The 18,133-nt window shown below is 41.9% G+C and overlaps 1 protein-coding gene across 2 annotated transcripts in view; it reads right to left on the bottom strand.

The window, feature by feature from the left end:
* The window catches only part of CAPN13 (calpain 13), an 80,246-nt gene that overhangs the window by 48,276 nt on the left and 13,837 nt on the right, over positions 1-18,133 (bottom strand). For both annotated transcript variants that reach the window (XM_059188698.1, XM_059188699.1), the window contains exons 2-4: positions 12,730-12,962; positions 2,818-2,896; positions 2,147-2,262 (exon numbers count right to left, since the gene is read on the bottom strand). In XM_059188698.1, coding sequence (XP_059044681.1) covers positions 2,147-2,262; positions 2,818-2,896; positions 12,730-12,927 — 393 coding nt within the window. In that variant the 5' untranslated portion in view covers positions 12,928-12,962. The remainder of the gene's footprint in view (positions 1-2,146; positions 2,263-2,817; positions 2,897-12,729; positions 12,963-18,133) is intronic.

Raw genomic sequence — 18,133 nt, 5'->3', positions numbered from 1 at the left:
GCGTAGATTAGCATTGGATTTTTCTTTTGCAACATTGGAACTAGGAGACAAAGGAAGAGTTTACAGATATTTGAGGAAAGGGAATGGGATCCAAGAATCCCAAACCCAACTGGCATATTATTAATAAGTAAGAGCAAACAAAAAACACCCATGTGACTGGAAGAAATCATTCAAGGAACTACTTACTTAACGAGGATGAAATTAGAACAAAAAACTTAAAAGGGAATGAAGGGTGAAAGCAGTGATGGCGGCCGGTGAGGTTTAAATATGCTTTGTATAAGAAACATGGTGGCAGAGAAATTGAGGATGAACAAAGAGGTAACAGGAAAACATAAGTGACAGGAAGCTGAAGTAGCAATGCGGATATCAGATAAAAAGGAATTCAAAGCCCAATACATTAAATACAAAAAAGAGGGATAGCGTGTGGACTTTACTCCAACCACAGGATAGCAAGAACATAAACCTTTAGGCATCACAGAATAGAACAGGAAAAGTTTAAAGCCTAAACATCTGAAAACATAAGAGAAACCCTCCAAGGTAGAGCTTTGGGGAAGAACTTCAATTCACCTCTTTTAGGACTTGATTAAATCAAGCAGACAAAAAAATTAAGCCAAGATAAAAAAAAAAAAAAGTTAATTGCAGAAACAACAATCTGCAAATTGGAAAGCTTGAGTCCATATGTAAAACTTTTGCCCACCAGATATTCTCATATGTCCATGAAGCATTTGCAAAAACTGTTGTAGAATTGACATAAATAAAACCTTAATAAGCCCCCCAAATGTAGAGATTTTATGAATATATTCTCTGATCATAATTTAAATAATCTAAAACTCTACTACCAAAACTTAACAAATACCAAAAGTATATTATCTTACAATTAATACAGGTAGTTCCAGATGATTTAACTATTGTCTGTTTTACTTTGAAAGAACAGATAAGCAATGATTAACAACCAATTGTTCAAATTATCTCAGATCGAGGTATGTAAAAGTCAATGGACACAGTGTAAAAAGCCAGCCTAACTCCAACATAGTCAAAATAACTAGAAAACAATTCTAGATAAGATATTGATGCGAAAATTCTAATAAAAATTTTATCAAATTGAATCCCACAGTGCATCAAAAAAAAATAGCACAGCAGGAGAGAACATCACTAAAATCAGGAGAACATAGGACTTTGCTCTTGTCATTCTTATTTAAGATTGTGACCCTCTAACTAATACAACAGAGCAAAGAGAGTTCTAGAAATATTAAAAATAGAGACAAAATTATCTTTATTTGCAGAGAATATCAGTTAATTAAAAAAACACATACAAAAAATGAAACTAATCAAGGAACTTGGTAAGGTGGTTAGATATCATTTAATATATAATAAGGAGTGGCTTTCCTCTTGTCAGCAACATCTAGTTAGAAATGAAGGGGGAAAATCTCATTCATACTAGCTACAAAATTGTAAAATATTTGGGTATATATTTAATGAGAAGGCTGTCACACCAATATGGAAACATAACTATAACATTTTATTGAAGGGCTTAAAAACATTTTATTGAGGTTCTAAATAGATAGAAAGATAGACCACGTTTCTGGGAAGGAATAATTAAAATAATAAAAATGTGATGTTTCCAAATTAGTACATAAATTTAGTGCTGCTCCACTCTGCATCACAGTGGCATCTCTTTTTAATTAGACACAACAATTTTAATATTCTCATGGAAAAATAAATGTGTAAGAATTACCAAGATATTTTTGAGGAAAGAATAATGAAGGAAAACTTATTCTACCAGATGTTGCATCTGATTCTAAAGCTCCTGTAATCCAAATAGCAAAATATGTATGGCACAGGGATCAACAGAGACAAAGGCTCAATGATGTACAGGGTTCTTGATTAATGACTTTTTTTTTTTTTTTTGCTAATTGTTTCTGCCATTTCTATTTATTTACATGAAAACATTTATTTTTTACTCTCATGCTTCCTCTCTGCTGCCAGATGTTGAGCTCAAGTCCTTTAATAGAGAGAGACAAAGTAATTAACACATAGGTGACTGTTCCATCTTAAGCTAGCAGACCACAAGGGTGTTCAAGATGCTCGCCTCCCTGTGCTTTCAGAGAACCCATCCACCTAAGGAGCATCCCAGCAGTGCACATACCCGGAAACGGAAGATCCCTGCATACTGGTGTGAAAAGCTTTGGTCCATCAGGATCTTCTGCAGATGCTGCTGGTTCAGAGTCAAGGAGCCCAGTGCTGCCAGGAACCAGCAATCTCCTGCAAGGGAATGTAAGCCATGAGAGTTCTACCGAAGCCCCACCCCACACATTCCACAGGTCTCCATATGCCTCCTTCTGAATAATGCTTTTTTTTTTTTTTTTTCCCTATCTGAGTGGTGAGAACTGGGGAAGGTCTCACTAGGGCCAGATCCAAACAAGATAGAGAAGGAGCTGGTGGTGATGGGGTTTAGTGGTGTGGGGATGATGGAGGTGGGCATGGCTGGAACGAAGGTAAAGGGGACTCGAGGGATGGAAATGTCAATGATGAGGAAAGTGAGGAGAGACCCAGCCAGGCTTCCGCAGGGCGGGTGGCCAACCTGCCTCTGATTCTCATTCTGCCAGAGATGCCCAGAGCTGAAGTTTTAGGATATGTTGTTGCCAGAGTGAACAGTCCATCCACACCAGCACCAAGGATGATGCTCTTGCCTCCTCAGAAGCTGGGGTAGAACTCTGAGGTCTGGGTAGGCACCACCCTTTGTCTCTCCCTACTTGGAGGCTGACTTCAGGCAGCCTGCTTATTCCAGGGCCCGGAGCAAAGCTGTTGAGTCCTTACCAGCTTCTCCTTGTTGGATGTCAAATCTGCTTGCACCTTCCAAGATGAAGTGAGGCTCTGATTTCCCGTTTAATATATCCTTAGGCAAGAGGGAGAAAAGCCATGATCATCTTTCATTCCTCGGTGTCTCCAGGTGGTACCTAAGACATCACTCACTTTGTCTTTGAGGGGTAGAGGTTAATTCTTAAATAGGTGCCTAAAATTTGAGTTAGGAACGTTTCCCTCATTCTTCTGGTTTGATGGCTATCAGCAAGGCAGGTGTCAAAGGGGTGGCGCATGTAACTGACTAGACAGGCAAGACATGCAATAATAAGCAAAATGCATGAGGAGAGGAACATAAATAAGGACTCGGGATCCTTACATCAAAGAGCCCTCCCAGTTCCAACAAGCAGTGTTTTAGTAACAGCTTATAAATAACCCGCCCAAAAGAGATATATTTATTACAGGACACTTTTATAAGCATAATAAAACTTTCCTTGTGGAATGCCCCCTCTCAGAAGTCAGTATAGGCTTTCTGGGATCCAGGTTCAAGTCTAGCCACGTGCTCTACAGGATAGATATAAGACGTGTTACTCAGACCCTCGCCTACTCCCTGGCTAACTCAGAGACTGATTCTGGAAGACCCCCAATCCCTGGTCTTGGATGCTGTTACACCGCGCCCAGTCGTGTCCTGAATTCTGACACTCAGAGACCCTGGCAGCCTTAGAAAGGGGTTTGCCAGAGGGATCTGCAGGGCTACCATGTCTGGGGAGAATCTGCAGGAACTCTCAGGAGACACAAGGATTGTGAGAGCTCCTGAAGGGACTTGCTTGGGCCCAGGGTCCCCAGGCACTCCCCAGCTTTCCCCTCCTGGAAGTCTGCAGGATTACCTTCAGCGCCCTCTCTGTGCCTGGGGCTCTTCTTGCATTTCCACTGCATAATTTTGCATTTGCATACTCTGGTAATTGTTCCTGTATCATTTTTTCTCACATTGACAAATAAGTCCCCAGAGAACAGGGCCACAAAGTGGACATAGATTTATTTCCTCAACAGCCGTGAATGTGCAGAGCCCTGTGCCTTGAGACACCTGCCAGCCCTTTATAAACTGCCAGTTTCCTGGTGGGGATGCCAAAAGGCAAACAAAGGTGTGCATGTCTGCAAACACCTCAGCCCAGCTTGCCCCACCCTGAACATGCTCCCACTGCCTTCCCTACAAAAAACTGGCCTCTTGGGAGAGCCCAGGAGAAATGCACTCATGCCCAGACCCTCCCCAGGTGGAGATGCATAGGTGCCCACCATCTACTTACATCTGGGCTCCAAGCCCTCCCCGGGAAAATACCCATGCCTGGGCAGACGCGGGGACTCCCCCAACACAAATGAGCAGGGCAGACTACTGCAGGGCCAGAGAGGGAGCAACTTGCCCAGTTCTAAACAATTCGGGGCACTTCTACTAGCTGTCCCCCCCCCCCTTTCTCCTGCAAAATGGAAGTGAAAGTCTCTCTGGGGTTTGCTGTCAGGGAGCAGATGCTCAAGATTTTCCACTGGTGGGAATTAGAGAGAGCAGAGGCCACTGGGCCTGGGACTGGGAGCAAATACAGCTTTGCTCAGCTTCCCTGACCTGCCAATAGTCCCATCTCTCCTCTGCTGTTTGTTACTGGTTTCTGGTCAGGGACTGCAGAGGGGGAATGGGTGTGCTGAGAGGCATTCACACAGACCTGGTGTGGCATCCTGCCGCTCATTCTTTCTGAGTAACCTTGAACAACTCCCTTGACTTTGCTGAGACTCAGTTTCCTCATGTGCAAAATGGAGACGCGATCGAGGCACTGGTTGCCTTGCTGGGGTCCGGGGGCTTTATACACCCACCGTCTCCCATTAGCCTTGCAAAGCAGGAGTCTTTCCATTTTACAAATGAGGAAGGATGTGAATACTTAGCAGAACATCAGACAAGGTACATGGTCAATAAATATTGATTCCCTTCTTCTGTAATATTTGCAAAATTAAAAAGGCCATACTCCGAGGCAAACCCAGAGCCGCAAATGCATTCATTATTAAACATGATAGAATAAAAACCTGAATTAAACAGTCAATTCATAGATGCTAGAAGGATGAAAAGGGACTCAAATATAGGCAGAAAAAAATGATAAAAGAGACAGTTAGCAAATTCTAATATAGAAAAACAGCAAGATTAAGAAAGCAAATAACTCATTCCATTTGGGGGAGAAGGTTTACATAGACCCCACCTTTGGCAAAGATGGTAAAGAAACCCAACTAAAATTAGAAATACAAATGAGGTTTTAGCAGTATAAAAACATGATGTAAAATTCTATATGAATGAATTTTAAAAGAGCGATGATTTTCTGACTAAAAGGAACACGATCAAAAACGAGTCCAGTTTGTAAATAAACTGAAAAAATAATCAATAACCTTATGACAGTATTTTCAGATGATAAAGAATATACCCCTAACAGCTCTGTAAAGGCTTCTAAAGGCGTATGATTTCCTACAGAATTCTCTCAAACTTTCAGGGAATAGACAATTCCTATGTCACTTAAATTTTCAATATAAGAAAGAAGGCAAAAAGAAAGTCATGGCCACCATTTATTTTAAGAAGCCAGTATAGCCTGAGACAGCGAAAGCACAACACACCTACACACACACACTACTGATTTAGGATACCAGGATGGTTTCATATCAGGATATTTATTAATATAAAGTAGCATTTACACGGGCTAAAGGAGAAATAATTTATATCCTTCTAAGAAATGCACCACAACTTTCTCTGACTCACTAAAATGATAAAAATTTAAATTAAAAAAGTGTAACTAATCAGGGGCAAAAGGACATCCTAATGCTGTGAAAATGAAGTGGCAATTACTACAAATCAATATTCAGTAGCAAGTCTGGGGGCAAACCCTGGAATCGTCTGCATCAAAGTTGGGCACAAGATCTTCGTTTGTGTCTCCTGTTCTCTGAGGGGACTGTTTCTTCCCCAGCCTGGGCTTTAGAGTGGTGTTGGGTGATCTAACAAGAGCTCAGTGTGCAAAATGGAGACTCGAGGTGGCTCAGTGGGTTGAGCATCTGACTTCGGTTCAGGTCGTGATCTCGGGATCTTGTATGGAGCTCCTCATCAGGCTCCCCGCTCAGCAAGGGGTCTATTTGTCTCTCTCCCTCTGCCCCTTCCTCTGCTCATGCTCTCTCTTTCTCTCTCAAATGAATACAACCTTTTTTTTTTTTTTTTTTTTTTTTTTAAAGAGAAGTAAGGGGGCACCTGGGTGGCTCAGTCAGTTAAGTGTCTGCCTTTGGCTCAGGTTATGATCTCAGGATCCTGCGATTGAGCTCCACATCAGGCTCCCTGCTCGGTGGGAAGCCTGGTTCTCCCTCCCCCTTTCCCCCTGCTTATATTCCCTCTCCTGCTCACTCTCTCTCTCTGTCAAATAAATAACTAAAATCCTAAAAAAAAAAAAAAAAAAAAGAAAGAAAAGTAGGGGGGCGCCTTGGTGGCTCAGTGGGTTAAGCCTCTGCCTTTGGCTCAGATCATGATCTCAGGGTCCTGGGATAGAGTCCCGCATCTGGCTGTCTGCTCCACAGGGAGCCTGTTTCCTCCTCTCTCTCTCTGCCTGCCTCTCTGCTTACTTGTGATCTCTCGTTCTCTGTCAAATAAATAAATAAAATCTTAAAAAAAGGAGAAGTAGAAAGAGATGGAAATTATACCCAGAAGCATTTTCATCTCTGGGCTGACTTGCTGAGAGAATAGGTAAAGATGAACGGATAGAGATGTGAGAGAGATGTATATACCTCACAATATTACTCAGCCTTCAAAAAGAATGAAATCCTGCCATCTGCAGAAACATGGATGGAGCTGGAGAATATTATGCTAAGCAAAATAAGTCAGAGGGAAAAAAGGGGAGAAAAAAAGAGAGAGAGAGAGAGAAAGGCGAACCAAGAAACAGACTCTTCACTATCGAGAACAAACTGATAGTCACTGGGGGAGGGGATGGAGCGATGGGTGAAGCAGGTGATGGTGATGAAGGAGGACACCTGCTGTGAGGACCACCACAGGATGTGGTCTGGAAGTGTTGAGTCATTAAATCGTACACCCAAAGCTAATATCACACCAGGTTAACTAGCTGGAATTTAAATTCAAACTTAAAAAAATAGAGAGAGAAATGGCCGTGCTCTGTGGGTGTCACCAGGGGGGACGAGCACACCAGGGCAGTGAAGTGTGACAAGAATGGCAAGAAGCAGTGTCCTCCCTGAGCATGACTCGGTCTCCTGGGACCTTCACAGACAGGCAGACTGCTGGGTGCTGCCTCCCACAGCCAGGATTCAGTGGGTCGGCAGGGGTTGGGTTCAGGTCGTACACAGCAACACCAAGGATTCAGAGGCCCCACCAAGGGCCAGGGACAGGTTCAGGGAAGCTGAGCACTTTGTTCCAGAAGCCACAGGAATGGGCTGTGAAGCAGGCAATGGGGCTCCACAGCGCCTAGCTCTTCCCCACTGACCTCACCAGCAGACAGGGGCTTCTCCCTGTTAGGGTTTTCTGATTCTGTGAGATGGGCTCTTCAGGGGCTCTGAGACATCACTTGTATGGAAAGCAGTCGCAATGGTTACTTTTATGACCTGACTGGATCATGGAGTCCCCAGATACTCAGCTAAACATTGTTTCTAAGTGTGTCTGTGTTTCCAGATGAGATTAGCATTTATTTGAATCAGAATTAAGGAAAGCAGGTTGTGTTCCCCAGTGCCCAGGAGCACCACCCAATTCACTGAGGACCACAATAAAACAAAAGGGAGAGGAAGGGAGCATTTGTCCCTTCTCTGCCTGACTGTAAGATGGGACATTAGTCTTTTCCTGGTCTTGGACAGGGAATGACACCATCAGCCCCCAGTCAGACTAAACTACACCACTGTCTTGATTGGGTCTCCAGGTTGCACAAGGCAGACGTGTGGAACTTCTCAGCCCCCATAACCACGTGGGTCAGTTCCTCACAGTAAAAACATCAATGGGCTGGGGCGCCTGGGTGGCTCAGGGGGTTGAGCCGCTGCCTTCGGCTCGGGTCATGATCTCAGAGTCCTGGGATCGAGTCCCGCATCTGCTGAGCAGAGAGCCTGCTTCCCCGCCCCCCTCTCTCTGCCTCTCCATCTACTTGTGATTTCTCTCTGTCAAATAAATAAATAAAATCTTAAAAAAAAAACATTAATGGGCTAAGTCTAGGTATTTTTTATATAATAGATGGATGCACACACACATACACGCACAAATCTTATTATTACTGTTCCTTTGGAGAACCTTGATTATTACAGAAGCCATCAGAAACAGTCATACAAGTAATCTTAGAAACTTCCACATTGAGAAGTCCTTTCTCAAGGCAAACTTTTTGGGGCAATCTGTGTTATATCAGGTATATCAGAAGCACATGTAAGGCAAGAACGCCTAGAATCTTAGAAAATACTCTCTCAGGTGGTACCAGACCAGGCATTCTCCTGTGATCGCTTCTGGACATGTCTTTTCCTACAACCTCCCTTGGTATACTTTGGAGCGATTCTTGCATTCATCGGAGGCTGCTAATGCACAGTCCCAGAGGGTATGCTGCCTCCTGGATGAGGGAACACCAGGTTTATCATCTTGGCATTCAGAAACAGGCTAAATGTATCTTTCAGAGGGTGGCCATAGTTCAACCTGGGCCAGATGGCAGTGTTACTCCTTTTCTACTTTTGCTAGAGAGCTTTGTTTTATTGGTGTCAAAGTTCTTTGGCTCAACGACATTTGGTTCGGGCATGATTACTTTATCACTTTCAGTTACCTGCTGCCTTTGTAATCTACACTTATATGCCTATTTTGTTAATCTCTTCCTTTTCTGAAGAGCTCATTTTGGTCCCAAGGTGAATCATTTCTAGTGAATGATCCTTTTAGAAACTCCACTCTGGCTACTTAAAAGTTGAAAAGTTGTTACCTGGGTAGGTGATACTTCATTCTGGGGTGGCCACGAGCCAGAAACCATAATGGGGTTGGGTTTGGAGCTCTAAGCACCCATCAGAGAACGTGTTTTGGGCCCACGGATCCTTCTTCAGTTGAGAAGTGAAATGTTTGTCATGAAAGAATGGGGGCAAAAATGAAACTGCAGCCTCTCAGTCTGATATGTGTTGGTGACTCTGCTGTGAAGATATATACCCATAATTCTGTGCTGTCCAATATGCTAGCCACAAGTCATATGTGACTACTTTACATTCAATTTAATCTGCAATCCCTCAGTTGCACTAGCCACATTCTAAGTAGCCAATAGCTACATATAACTAGTGGTTACTGTATTGAATGGCACCAAAAGACTCTGCCATCATGGAAGTTCTACTGGACAGTGATCATCTATTGAATAAGGATAATAATATTAGCTACCTTACAGTACTATGATGGTAATTAAATGAAATGTCATATGTAAAGTGTTTAGATTAATACTTAATGTATGTATATACTTGATAAATGGGATTTGTTATTATTTATGAAATTAAAATTCTAAAAGGAAGTCATTCTAATGTCAACTTTCATTCAGGGAAATTAACAAATAGATACCCCATGTACAAGTCTAATTCTCAGCATTGTCTCTTGCTGTCATGGGGGGTTACAGGCAGTGCTGAGGCTGATGAGGAGTTGAGTCTCATCAGTGCCATTGGCTCAGCACAGGGTCCCAGGCTGTTCTAGAACCTGATCACCTGCCAGTGGAGACAGTGTGAGGGGTGGGTTGGAAATTTCTTAAACAAAGAGAAGTTGAATGAAGCAGGATATGAAGGAACTTCTATTTCAAAATTCCAGCAGCAAAGTGGATTAGGTTGACTCTTGGAGGGAGGGAAGGATGGAAGGAAAGACAGAGATAGAGAGAAAAAAAGAGGGAGAGGACATTATTGGACATCAAACAACTTTTTTTGTATAAGGCATAAAAAACTGAGTCTAGTTTTATGCCCCTGACTGTTGGGCTACTAGTGAATCTACCAAGCCCAAGTGAGTACTCAATTTCAATGATATCCATGATGGCTTAACAATTGCCTAGAGGATGGAAGGTCCCCATTTTCTGGAAAAGCCGAGGATGTGAAGATGGCCTCAGGAGCCTTGGTACCATCTCAGTCATTACATTTGTTGAACTTGAAGGAGTGCCAGGCAGACCTCTGGACAGTGACTGGACAAACTCTAGATTGGGAGGCAACCTCTGAAAGTAGCAAGAGTTAGCAGAACACAAGAAGAAAGTCATTCTCCACACTCCCTGCCAGGCTCCCCTAGGTTCTCAAATGGTTTCATCTGACCTACATTTCTCCCCTTAAAGTGTTTGTTGAAACTATTTGAGGGAAGAAGCTGACTGTAGTGTGAAAACCCAAGGGATCCAAAAGGACAGCCCCTGAGGTTGCTTCCCTATGACATCCTTCCCAAATTATTTGTAGTAACAATAGCTAGTGTTTGGTAAGTGTTTACAATGTGCTAGACACTCTTCTGAGTATTGTCTTCATTCCTTAAAATAACCATATGAGGAACGCATACAACATTTCATTTTTACCCCCATTCTTTCTCACCTAAAAAATGGAAAGTAGGACATGACACAGACATTGATTCTTGGTTACCAGACAAGCAAGGAATCTACTGATGCACAAAATATTTGTGGCCAACAGGAGCCCAGAACACAACATGAGCTTATGATGAGGCCTAATGGAAAACAGAATAGTGTGGTGATAGAAGGACAGGTCTTGGAGACAGAGCCCAGGGTTCAAATCCCAGCTATACCACTTTGGGCATGTCACTTAAGTCTGTTTCTATTTCACATCCATAAAATGGGGTTAATAATTATACCTCCTTATAACATCACTGTGAGGATTCAATGAGTCAAATCCTCTAAAGCCAGGCCTGCCATATAGTCAGCAGTGTGTAAGTACTGGCTTTTACAACTAGAATTGAGCCACACTGACCATGGCTCCTCTTCCAAGGCTCCTTCCAGGAACAACTATAAGTTTTGGCAGTTGGGGTGTCACCATCTTGAAAGGGTGAGTTCACTGGCCTTCTCATCTACCATACTACTTGTTAAACAAGTCAACCTACGGATTCTCAATTGCACATATGGAGCTTGAAACCCACATCAAGGACCTGTAGATAGAGTCATTCCTTCATTCACTCACACACTTATTCATTCATGCAAATCCTAACAGAGCCCTATTGGGTACACAATCCCCTGTGAAGAAAAGTGCACCGTGTGGAATGAAGAATCTTAATTTAAATCCCAGGTCCTTCCCTCACTAACTGCCACCTTATGCAAGTTGCATCACCTGTCTAAATCTGTGTTCTTCTTAATGTAACAGAGAAAGAACAAAAGACACAAAGCAAGAGAAGACACATGAAAAACTCAGGGAAATAGAAATGTAAATGTTGTGATGAGGGACAGGAAGGCATTTGTCTCAGCTTTCTGCTGAGAAGAAGAATGGAAGTAAGACATAGCTGCCTCTGTATGCCCCTATTTCAGGTCCCTGGCAGGATTCTCAGGAAGTCAACTCACTTCCGTTTGCCTCAATTTCTCCTTGCCCCCAAAATACAAAATTTGAGATGCTGCTAGAATCATATAATAAGAAACTCCCAACTCTTCCTCTGAAACCCTTCCATTTCAACATAGAAATGTTATAAATTCTTTAACACTATAAATATGATCTCACATCTATTACTCAGCACCTTGGGGGAAAAAAATCTTTCTAAAAGAATCTCAGCTCCTAAAAATAACAAAGGGAAAAAATATAACCCTTCCAAACTTTAAATAGAGTTCTCTGTTCAGCTCTCTGTAGGAGGGGAAGGCCAGAAGAAGAGAATCGTTGCTGGGAACTTCATGCCTCTCCTGGTGAGATAGATCCTGGAAGCCTGATGTACCACCATTTAATGCTGAGTGCTACCTGATCCCCACACACCCTCCCCTCCCCGGAACTCAAATCTGTCTCAGGTTAGGGCAAGACTTGACAACTCCAGAGTTCAATGTCTTATTGTATGTCATCAGAAAATGCCCTTTCTGTATAACCTAACCTGGGTTTACTGAAAGTAGAGTGCTTGGAATTTAATCAGTGCTTGGTAGCACTTGCTGATATTGTAATTATTAGCTTACTAGACATTATATTATTTTCTCTTGTTCTACATCCTGCTGGCTGCTTTTGGAAGCAAGAACAGCAGAGTTGGGCTTTAAGGCCCCCAGAGTGGTCCTCACCTGAGTCCTTTGCATCAACTTAGCCACTGATGAGATTATAAGAATGTTAAGTGGGCTGAGAAATCTTTCCTGGGGATTCATGCCCTGAATATTGTTTAGAAAAACCCAGAGGGCTCATCTCACTACAGAGCTGAGTTAGCAGCCGTCTGCTATACTAGGGGAAGAGGGGGTTTTGAATGTTGCCCTGAAATATCTCCCTAATTGTATAGCTGATATCTGAATTCTTTTATAAGTGATCAAGCCTTTGCAAGATTGAAAATACAAATTTAAATGAGAGAGGTGAGGCAATTATTTAAATTAATCCTATTGTACAAGTGATGGATGTGATATCTTGCCTTTAAGTTCCAACAGGGAAAAAGAAAAAAATAAGGACATTGATAAGGAAGAGAATAAGGAGTGATGGAGACAAACGGGCTCAATTATGGAGATGAGACCAACTATTACAATCTTCCTACCCATGGTTTCCCATTTTACAGATGAGAACATGAGGCATGCAATACAGTGATGTGCTCAGTGATAGAAATGGGTTAGAATGCAAGGGTCTTGGTTCCTGGTACAGGGTCCTTCTGTCCCACTGAGGATACAATACTGTAGCTGAGGGACCTGATAAATCTCATTCTCCTTCCCATTTGGTTTGGGCCATCCTTCTTTCAGTGAGAGGTACCATGGGACGCAGCTCAGTGGTGCTGAATGTGTTCTGGAGAGGCTCACTCACCTTTGGCCGCACCCACCTCAGGCTGGAGAGGTCTTTTCCCTGGAGAAGCTGCAGACCTATGGAAGAAGGCTCTGCAGGGAATGTCTCATCCTCAAATGGTAGGCCTCTGCTTAGGCAACGATCCCGCAGGGAGGTGAAGTCCTGGCCGTTGAATTTGATGACAGGGGTCTTGGCTAGAGGCTCTTGGTTGTATGCCATGACTCTCCTTAGAAGATAGGTAAGGCCTTTTCCTTCTGGCAAGAGAGAGAGATTTTTTAGGAATAAATTGTCAAGTCCTTTGCATCATGAGATGTGAGCCTTGGAAGGGCACTCATATGTCCCCCGCCCCTTTTTACAAGTGACAGTACTGAGACCCAAAACACTTCTGTCCCCAGTGACAGAGCCAATTGGTGGGTGAGCCCAGACTAGAATTTAAGCATTCTTTCTCCCAGTTCAAGTCTCAATCTGCTGTACCAGAGAGCTGCTCAGTATGCTGTTATGTGCATGAGAGACTATGGGGGGTATTTGTACATTAATGAACATTTATTGAGTGCTGACCTTGTGACAGGCACTTTTCTGAACGCTGGCAATCCATAGATAAATACGACATGAACCTTATCCCTAAGGGGTTCATTATCAAGTGGGAAAGATAGTGAAGACATTTTGACAATTTGCTATCATTCAGCAGAAACTGTCTAATTAAAAATGTGTACAAAGTGTTGTGGCTATAAAGGGGAGGAGTTATGAACTTCCAGGGAAAGTCTGGGATGACTCTCCCACAGGCAGTGACATTTGAAGGGGGTCTTGAAGGAAGAAGACTATGCCAGGTGGAGAAGTGGTGGGTGTATATGTATAAATTATTATAAATCTGTCCAGGTTCCCTTAGTAGCAACAGCGTGGAGGCCCAGGAATTGGATTGGAAAGATCATGGGTGTTAGAGAGAATGAGGGGGCCAATCTGGAGGGGTCAGTGAGGTAGAAGCTGGGGATAAGCAATGTTGGCAGAAATGGCCAGGAAAGTAGGTTGGAAAGCTGGACTGTGACACGTTTTATGCCCTGCAAGCACTACAGGGATGTTGAAGAGGTCAGTCATGATCAGATCTGTGTAAAAGATTGTGGAGCAAGCCAGAGGCCACATGAAGGGAATAGGTAGGGACTGAGACAAGGAGAAGATTAGGATGCTGCTACATGTGTTCATGGTAGAGATAGTGTTAGACCATTAGTAGTGAAAATGTCGGAAAACAGATCCTAGTGTCATTTTACAGGTAGAACTAATAGGGTTCCATGATGAATCAAATATGGGGGCTGTGGAAGGAGATGTGGGATGGGAAAAAAAAAGGCAGTATGGTGAACAAATGAGTTTTAAAGTTTGCCTTCGGCTCTCACCACCTACCTACTACCTACTCCCTAATACGGAGTAGTATTCAAGCCTGTGAACCTACTTCTCCATCTGTACAGATTAATGGTACCAACCTCACAGGGTCTGTTGTGGTATTAAATGAGAAGAATGGCTGGCATACAATGGGCACTCAATAAAAGTCAGCATCCTAATTTCCCTAAAGAGATGTCAGGGAAGTCTGAGATTTCTTGTTCAGGAAGCCATAAGTGTGTAACTGATGCCATTCACAAAAATGTATATCACATCCTCCATCTGTGAGGGAAGCTGACTTGCATCTGAATTCTTATTGACTGTTGGACTGAAAAAGCTTCTTTAGCCCTTAAAGTGTACATGTCAAGCTTCTCAGACTATTGCACAGAAGACCCTGAAGTCTATAGGTCCTATCCATTCCCACTGCACCGGGAAAAAGGAATCAGGTGATGACAAAGAACTAAAGAGGGACATAAATGAACAACTCATGAAGAAAGAAATTGAACTTCCAATCAAGATCTTGGATCATTAAAAAAACATGCAAACTTAAAATGACTTAGCAATGTTCTTACAGTTAAGAACTAAGACTTAGCAATGTTCTTACAGTATGTTGTGAATTATTTAGATAATACAGATTCATAGAATATCATCTATAAAGTGTCACTGTACACACATATTTGGAGGGAATAACACACACAAATGTCTAATGAATGAGGTAAAAATAATTTATATTTGAATTTGAATAACTTGAAATTTGAATAATTCATATTAGGTTGGACCATATGAGACTGTCATCTTTTAGGTCAAAAATTTATCGAATATAGTCCATTTCATATGGCTTTGTCTAAAGTAAAAATGTTTGAATGTAGGCCATTTCATTTGGTTTAGCCCAATTTGTATGCATTTCTTTAATCTAGCTCTTGGAAAATAACAGTGAAAATATGTCAATGTACCTTACCACTCACTATAGGGTTAAGACGAGAGCCCACAACAAATTATATAGAAAACCAAAATAACAGTAAGGTATCATTCAAGAGCAAAAAACAGTAATAGACATTGATTGCCAATTCAAGAAAAAGGCAATGACACCTGATAATGGAGAGTTGTGAAAATTATGGGTCTCCCAACTCCACACATGCTCAAGGACAGTGGAACCAATATAGCATTGCCGAGCCACCTACCTTTCAGTAAAATATTGAATTAGAGTGTATGATAAATTCCAGCAATGAGATAATTTTAGTTTAGGGAAACCAAATAGTAGTTACTCTTAATAACACAATTGAGGGATGTAAGAGGGAGTCTGCATATACAAGTAAGTGTGAAGAATTTGGCTTGACCTTTTCTTCAGAATCTTGCAAAGGCTTAACTTACCTTCGAGAGTCAGTTCCCAGGCCATCTGTAGGGCCCTCACTGCTCATCATTGGGTAGTGGACAGTTAGGAGTCTGCATATAATATCTGCTTTCCTCATTTGTGAAATGATGACAATAATGTGCATGTTGTAGAACTCTTTTAAGACTCAGATGAAACCATGCTTGTCAAGTACTTAGCACAGTGACTAGTACACAGAGAGTGTCACTAAGTAATGATTATTAGCAATATTATCATTTTGATTATGAAAGGACTGTGTAGAACGTCCTACACCTTCTAAGATGAGGGCTGTTCTTAGGAATGACAGCTAGTCTCAGATGGACCTGCAGGGGTGAGGGCCAGGGATAAGACATCACACCCATGTCCTCAGCTCTACTACTGCTCTGTACTTGCTAACTGACAGCCTGGGAAGGAAAGTAAAGACTCTGGTGACAGGTGGCAGGTCTGGGTGTCTGTTGGTGGAGGAGGTGGTCCACTGCTCTGAGAGAGAAGAGAATCTTGATGAGGAAAAGAGAAGGTAGACAGGAAGGGGAGGGAGCCTCCCCACTCCACACACTGACCTCACACCTACCATGTTCACCCTGTTGCCCTTTGAATTGCTTATGGCTTTGCCAGGAAACAGCCTGTAGACTCACTTTCTCAGGCAGGAAGTTTCTACAGAACTTGACATTTCACTTTTGTGTGCAGCAGAAAAGGCCAACCAACTCTCCTGTCTGTCATTTTAGGGAGGGCTTTTTGGCTTATTTCTTTTTCTGTCTTGCTTCACTGTGAAAGGTAAATAAAGGCAAGAGAAGACTCAACTGCTTAGGTTAAAAAAAGAGAGAGAGGAAGAGAGATTAGACCTTCCTGATACTTAGGATAAAAAGCTGTTTCACTACTGGGGTATGTCTTGAATCTGGCAAGAAAAATGGCAAAAGAGGAGCTAAAAAATGGCAAAAGGGTTTGTGTAAACTTTTTGTGAAGTTTTTTTTGTAAAGTTTTTATGTAACTTTTGTAAAGTTTTGTAAAAGGGACTTATGTAAAGTCCCTAATGGTGTGAGCTGATGCATCAAGCCTCAGAACTAGGATGAGAAGGAGACAAGAGATGCACTTGGTTATGAAACCTGTCCTGCTCCCCACAATGTCTATAAAGTGAGTTTGATTCAGTCCTCTGCTGAGCTGAGTGACTGTCTTAGACTGTTCAGCCCACAACAAAATACCACAGAGTGAGGGCTTAGGCAACACACATGTATCTCCTCACCGTTTTGGGGGCTGAAAGTCCAAGATCAGGAGACCAGCATGGCCAGGTTCTGGGAAGGATTCTCTGCCTTACAGTTTTGATGTGTCCTCCCATGGAAGAGAGAGAGAAAGAAAGAGAGAGAGGGAAGGAGGAAGAGGGAGAGAGATATCTTTCTCTCCTTATAAGACCACAGTCTTGTTGCTGGATTTGAACTTTACCTTATGACCTTATTTAACCTTAATCATCTCCTTTCTGAAACTCTCTCCTGAAAGAGTCACAGTGGGGATTAGGGCTTCAAAATGTTAATTTGGTGGGGGGAACACAATTCAGTCCATAGTAGTGACTAACCCCCGGCTGTTCCAATAACTCCCCTAGCACTGGGTGCATATTTTAGGCAGCGTGCAATCAAAAAGGAGTGGTTAACTAATGAATCATTGACTACTACAACAAAAACTTATGACATATACTATATGCTGGCTAACTGAATGTATTAAAAAAAATTTTTAAATGATGAAAATGTGGATAAAAACCTTAAAAAAAAAAAAAAAAGGAACGGGGACATATCAATAAGGACCTCAGGAAGAAGGCAAAGGATGTCAGTAAACACAAATGAAAATGACCCAACAGTGTTGAGTATGTAAACATTATTGAAATTCATGGAAAGATGATGAAGGCTTTCAAATGGCAGAAAGGTCTTGGATACTTAGACGATAATATCTTTGGTCTGGTAGCACCTAGTGTCAGGCCCAGCATATAGTAGGTATTCTATAAAATTCTTACAAGTGTTGGTGGGATGAATGCTGCAAATCAGCTATTTTCAAGTATGTTCTGTGGAGCAGAAGTCTCCATAAATAACAGATTATGAGGTCAAATGGTTTGGAAAATATTTCACATCAAATAGTCTTTATGGAGATTCACAAAAGCTTCCAAGAAGGCCTCAATTTAAAAAAAAAAAAAAAAGTTTGCTTTCAGGGTTTCACACACATATATAACCAGCAAGTCCTTTAATGAAAAATTCTTATTAACATATGGGAAAGATGCACAGAAGTTAAATGACTCTAGGGAAAAGAAAGAAAGAAAGAAAGAAAAGCCCCAATGTTAAATGGCTTTAGAAGATCCCAACTCAAGTCTTCATTCTGCCTCTTAGACACATGATCCTGAGAAAATTGTTTAAGCACTTAGCACCTTACAGAAGGTGTACTTGAATGCATAGTCTGAACTTAATCATAATGATTCCTGCTTTTTTTTAAAAATCAATGTTCTCCAGAGGATATACTAGAACACAGATTCTATGTAACACTCACTTTGCCCAGGATAGAATCATAAACTACTCAAAATTAAAGAACTGTGACACAATGATCTATTCTCAGGAGAAAACACAATTGACAGGTGCCAGCTTTGCAATGATCTAGATGTAGAAATTATCTGAAAAAAATTTTTAAGGAAGCTATTATAAAATAAAGGAAACA

This window comes from Mustela lutreola, chromosome 9, assembly GCF_030435805.1.
Source record: "Mustela lutreola isolate mMusLut2 chromosome 9, mMusLut2.pri, whole genome shotgun sequence".
NCBI classification, from domain to species: domain Eukaryota; kingdom Metazoa; phylum Chordata; class Mammalia; order Carnivora; family Mustelidae; genus Mustela; species Mustela lutreola.
The sequence above is the reverse complement of the archived record's forward strand: the minus strand, read 5'-3'. Positions and strand labels throughout refer to the sequence as shown.